This window comes from Triticum dicoccoides, chromosome 2A (genome assembly GCF_002162155.2).
Source record: "Triticum dicoccoides isolate Atlit2015 ecotype Zavitan chromosome 2A, WEW_v2.0, whole genome shotgun sequence".
Lineage (NCBI taxonomy): Eukaryota > Viridiplantae > Streptophyta > Magnoliopsida > Poales > Poaceae > Triticum > Triticum dicoccoides.
In genome coordinates, this window is record NC_041382.1 from 126,128,105 (window position 1) to 126,134,279 (window position 6,175).

At 48.0% G+C, this 6,175-nt stretch overlaps 1 protein-coding gene across 1 annotated transcript; it reads right to left on the bottom strand.

The window, feature by feature from the left end:
* Positions 1–3,992: 3,992 nt before the first annotated feature.
* On the bottom strand, positions 3,993–5,590 carry LOC119353763 (GEM-like protein 1). Its single transcript, XM_037620440.1, has 4 exons — positions 5,321–5,590; positions 5,095–5,196; positions 4,679–4,953; positions 3,993–4,386 (listed from the first exon to the last, which is right to left on the bottom strand). The coding sequence occupies exons 1-4, from the start codon at positions 5,472–5,474 to the stop codon at positions 4,210–4,212; spliced, it is 708 nt and encodes a 235-aa protein (XP_037476337.1). The 5' UTR covers positions 5,475–5,590; the 3' UTR covers positions 3,993–4,209.
* Positions 5,591–6,175: the final 585 nt, after the last annotated feature.

Consider the following 6,175-nt stretch of genomic DNA (forward strand, 5'->3'; position numbering starts at 1 on the left):
CCGCCGAAGCCCGGCGCGCCTCCAGCCGTGTCCCCGCCGCCTGTGCCACCCGATGCCGCCATGCCTTCGCCGCGCCGCCTCCCGCGCCATGGCCGCCGCACCGCGCCGCCTTCCTCCAGTAGCTCCTGCGCCGCCTCGCCATTCGTGTCCTCCGGACCTCACCGGAGTTCGGACCTCGCCGGGATCCTTCGCCGCACCGCCGGATCAAGCTCCTCTGGCCACCAGCAGCTCCCTCCTCCGGCCTCCTTCTCCGTCTCCAGCGCAACTCCGGCCAACTCCGGCGAGATTTCGTCGGGATGGACGAGATCCACCCATCCCTCCAACCAAACTGTCGGATCCGTCCCGCACCGCGCCGTCCCGCTCCGCTCGATCCCGCGTTGACTTTTCACGGAGGTAAATTTTCACTAAGTCCCCGAAGTTTCCAGATTCATGTGCCCTTGTTCATCATGCCATAACTCTGCATCTGTTGCTCTGATTCGTGCATGTAGCATATCAAAATGTTCGTCTCGACGAGTACATCATTTCATCTCATTGCATCATTTTCATTTGAGCTCATCTTGATGCCCGAAATGCTGTTGGAAGAGGGCTATGTGATGATTATGTTAGATCTGTTTCAGCAAACGCACTTTTGTCATTTTTGCCATGATTAATGTGTGCATGCTATGATCCTGAGCTCTACATGTGTTTTGTAGAATGCCATGCCATCTTTACAGTGGTGTATGCCATGTATTTTTGTGATCTTTGTGGTGACTAGCACAAGCATGCAAAGTAGCGTAATCGTTGATGCTGATTTCAGGGACTTAGAATTTCACTAAGTCCTTGTCCTGATTTTGTTGTTATGACATATGTTCATGTTGTTTCCTAGTGATCCGTGCCTCTTTTGAGGATGATCAATAAGGATGTTTTGTTAATATTGTGGTGCTTTATCCATCCATGTCTTTGTTTGCAATTATGGAGCACCCTAGCTTGAGTCAATCGAGCTCTACTTTTGCTATAAAATGTTCCTGGCAGATTGTTAACATGTTTAGCAATTTTGCCAAGCTTGTTGGTGTTGATCCGTGCATGCTATATTGTTGTTCTTGCCATGTCTAGATCCTATGCCATGTCTTCTTGATGGGTTTATGCTTAGTTTGTCATGCAGTGCCTCGTAGTGAGTGCATCGAGCTCGTAAACATGCCTACTTGTTAATCTGTTTTGCATGCTCCAGTTTTTCACTAAGTCTGAATCTGTTTATGCTTTTGCTATGTTCACATGCTTGCTATTGTATTTTCTGATCCATTTTGGATCAAGGTCACTAAGGGACTTTTGTTATATGCTTAGAGTAGCTTCATGCCATGCCTTGCTTTTCCATGATATGTTCCTGTAGCATGTAGTTATCATGCTCTAAAGATTGCTTTCTGGTGATAAATTCCTGACATGTTAATTTCACTAAGTCTGTAACATGTTATCTTTTGCACTTTTGCCATGCTTGTTTGAACCTGCTATTGAGTGAATTAGCCGTAGCTCAGTGTTCATCTTTTGTCAAGCTTCATGTGTGGATACCTGCCATGTATTTTTTTGCCATGTTTGAGTGATGTAGCATATTTATCTTGATGCATTTAGATGGCTACTTGATGATTATCGCAGACCGGTGCCATATTTGTTTTGCTTGTCATTTCCAAACCGTGCATCCGATTCCGGTGATCTTTATATCGATTTCAACCGAAATCACCTCACCTTTCCAGTGGCACTCTTGGATTTCCAAGTTGAGGTCGGGTTCAATCATTCCTTTGCAAATCTTGCATATGCATCACATATTCGCATCCCGCATATCATACCATGTTTGCATCATGTTGTTTGAGCATTGCACGTGGTTGATTGTGCTCCTTTTGCTTGTTGTCCTTGTTTGGGTAGAGCCGGGAGATGAGTTCGTGAACGAGGAGCCCGTTGAGTTTGCTTACGAGGATCAAGTCAACTCTGAGAATTTTGCGGGCAAGATGACCATACCCTCGAAATCACTTCTATCTTTGCTTGCTAGTTGCTCGCTCTTTTGCTATGCCTATACTGCGATACCTACCACTTGCTTATCATGCCTCCCATTTTGTTAAACCAAGCCTCTAACCCACCTTGTCCTAGCAAACCATTGTTTGGCTATGTTACCACTTTGCTCAGCCTCTCTTATAGCGTTGCTAGTTGCAGGTGAAGATTGGAGTTGTTTCTTGTTGGAACATGGATATTTTGTTGGGATATCACAATATCTCTTATTTAATTAATGTATCTATATAGTTGGTAAAGGGTGGAAGGCTCGGCCTTATGCCTGGTGTTTTGTTCCACTCTTGCCGCCCTAGTTTCCGTCATATCGGTGTTATGTTCCCGGATTTTGCATTCTTTACACGGTTGGGTCATAATGGGAACCCCTTGATAGTTCGCCTTGAATAAAACTCTTCCAGCAATGCCCAACATTGGTTTTACCATTCGCCACCTAGCCTTTTCTTTCCCTTGGGTTCTGCAGACTCAAGGGTCATCTTTATTTAAACCCCGGGACCAGTGCTCCTCTGAGTGTTGGTCCACCTCGTCAGCCGCCGGTGGCCACCGGGGGAAACTCTGGGCTGGCCTACCGGAAGTTTGGACAATCTGAGTGTGCCCTGAGAACGAGATATGTGCAGCTCCTATCGGAATTTGTCGGCACATTCGGGCGGTGTTGCTGGACTTGTTTTACCATTGTCGAGGATGTCTTGTAACCGAGATGCCGAGTCTGATCGGATTGTCTTGGGAGAAGGAATATCCTTCGTTGACTGTGAGAGCTTGTGATGGGCTAAGTTGGGACACCCCTACAGGGATTTGAACTTTCGAGAGCCGTGCCCGCGGTTATGGGCAGATGGGAATTTGTTAATGTCCGGTTGTAGAAAACCTGAAGTTGATATTAATTAAAATACATCAACCGCGTGTGTAGCCGTGATGGTCTCTTCTCGGCGGAGTCCGGGAAGTGAACACGGTGTTGGAGTTATGCTTGACGTAGGTTGTTCTAGGATCACTTCTTGATCATAGTTCATCGACCGTGCTTTTGCCTTCTCTTCTCGCTCTCATTTGCGTATGTTAGCCACCATATATGCTAGTCGCTTGCTGCAGCTCCACTTCATACCTATTATCCTTCCTATAAGCTTAAATAGTCTTGATCGCGAGGGTGTGAGATTGTTGAATCCCCGTGACTCACAGATAATTCCAAAACCAGTTTGCAGGTGCCGATGATAACGTACAGGTGATGCAACCAAGCTCAAGGAGGAGCTCGATGAAGATCTTGTCCTTTTGTGTTGTTTCGTCCTAGTTGATTAGTAGTGGAGCCCAGTTAAGGTCGATCGGGGATCTGTGTAGCATTTGGGGTAGTCTTCTTTTATTTTGGTTCCGTAGTCGGACCTTGATTGTATCTGGATGATGTAATGCTTTATTCATGTATGGTGTGAAGTGGCGATTGTAAGTCAACTATGTATCTCTTTCCCTTATGTATTACATGGGTTGTGTGAATATTACCTCACTTGCGATATTGCTTTCAATGCGGTTATGCCTCTAAGTCGTGCTTCGACACGTGGGAGATATAGCCGCATCGAGGGCGTTACACCTTCATAGACTTCTTCTTCATGAAGCACAATCACTCTTGGTCACTGAACTCATGGTAGATACTTGAGGTGATCTCCGAACCTTTATAGACTTCTTCTTTGTGAAGCACAATCACCCTTCACTGAAGAACTTGACACCTAACCTTCTAGAGAGTTCGCAGCTCTCAAGAGTAATATGTGGAGCGTACTGGACCTAGATTCGAGTGATGCTAAATCACTATCTATTTCTTTCGCTCTGGGATTTTTCTCGGTAGATTTTAAACTCAAAATCACTCGGAGTGTGTTGAAGCATGCCGCATTCAGCATAGACATATATCGATAGTGTGTTGAAGCATGCACTAACCTCAAGTTATCAAGGCACTGGCAGGAGCATCTTTGGCTCAGAATACACATAATTTGCAGTGCAAGAATGAGGGCAGCAAACAACACAAGCAAAGCTTACGATTCCTCGGATATTTACAACACACTTGGGCCAGAAAAGTATCCAGACTACTGAATACTGATACATGAACGCACTGCTTATTTAAGCCAGAAATTTGAACCAAAATACACAAGAATGGTCTATAGACATCAACATGGGCCATCACAAGGGATGCATGCGACGGGGAAGTGATGTCTAGGCGCCACCACGAGCAGCATCCTGGAGACACTTCACAGCGCTGTCATAGTTCACGAAGCCCATGAACCAGAAGTCATGGTTATCGACAGAAACGACCTGGATGTACCTCTCCGCAGGGTTCTGTTGACTTGCGGTAGGAGTGACTGATCTCAGGTGAGGTACAGGTACAACTATCTGCGAAAACATGCAAATATGAATATGATCAGCTGCAGTATGAACAATTGAACATGATTCCTTTCGGTTTGCACGACCCGGAGGAGCAATAAAATAAGCGATGTTTCAGTGTCTTGTTTAATAGCAAACCACTGCAGATCACATGCTCTGTTGTGATGCAATGTTGTGTTTTCTCTTCAAGGATAAGTATAAGTATGTAGTGGTACAGATATGAATAAATTTCGTTTCTAGACCATACAATAACTTTTTAAAGAAATTATAAGAACTACTGCACATCACGACGGGTACATACCTTGTAAATGGCGGACTCGGTCTTATTATCCTCAGTGACATATGCCACGGGGCTGTCGCTACAGAATGCAAGCTTGGCGGTGGAGACGTACAAGACGCCCATTATCGGACCATGAGAGGTCGAGAGGTAGCACGCGTACGCCTTCTTGAGCTTCTCATCAGGCAAGCACTCGAACGTCTGCTGGAATATCTTGTCGTACCCTCCTTCCGATATGACCTTGGATACCTGAGCGATCCTCCCCATTGCAGCATCCGTAATGCTCGGCCCGGTTTTCACTGCACAAGTCCACACCACACAGGTTCATGGGTCAGCATGTATGGAGAATTACTGAACTGAAAGATGTCTAATCCGTTGGACGATGTGGTTCATCATCTTGTGCGGTATATGATGTTGTGTTGGGGAATCGGGGCACTCACAGTGCTGCCAGACATCGCCGGCGATGCCCTCGGTCTTGCGCGCGGCCTCGCTGAACCTCTTCCCCACCGAGCCGAACATCTCCCTCAGATTCTCCTTGGTGCCTGCAGCAATCAATTCCCCAAAAACATCAGCGCAAACACTAACCATGTCGGATCCAGTCTCGGAACAGGAGCTTGAGCAGCAGAGAGCAGGAGGCGAGGAGATAGGTAGTGGTAGGTGACTGACTCTTGGCGGGCGGCCCGGAGGAGGGCGAGGACAGCACGTAGGGGTTGGAGCCCGCGGGCGCCACGACCGGCGGCCGCGGCGGCGCGAGGTCCTCCGGGGACATGCGCGGGTACGCCGCGCCCTCCGACGGCGGGGCTTCGGGCTTGGAATCCATGGGCGATCGGTAGGGAGGAGGAGGAGGAAGCGGGGACGGGGGGAGATCAGAAACGAGGGAGAGCAGCGGCAGAGTTGACGGCGACACGGCGACGCAATCAAGCGCGTGAGGCTATAATGGTGGGAGCGAACGTCCAACTGGCACAAGTAACCGACGCGCTCCCATTTGCCGCGTCGACACAGCGTGACCGCAACCGCCCGTGTCGTGCCGTTGCGGTCGGCTGCCGCAAACTACTGCCCGTTGTCCGCTGATGGCGCGCGGCAAACAGCCCCAACCTGCACACACACACACACAGCTAGTTTTTCCTCGTCTTTTGCCAGTTGAAATGCAGCTGACTACTGACACGCCACTAGAGAAAACAAAAAAAAAAGGTAATGGGGCTGGCTTAGGGGTCAGCCCCAAACTTCGGCTCTCCCTCTTTCTTGGCGAGCCTGCACACATCAAGTTTTGGGCTCGATGCCTTTGCCGGCGTACCGCGGCCGGCCACAGGGAGGAAATGATCATCCCTCGACAAAATTACCTTACCATTGCCAACCAAGCAGCACAATGATCCAAACAATTTCCGTGAGGTGGAAGGAAACCAGCAGAAAGTTAATGTTTCGTAGAACGAAATCAGCAGAAAGTTAATGCTTCAAAGGTACAGATCGTACCATGAGGAAATAATGATCATCCCTCCACACAATTACTTTACCAAACAAGCA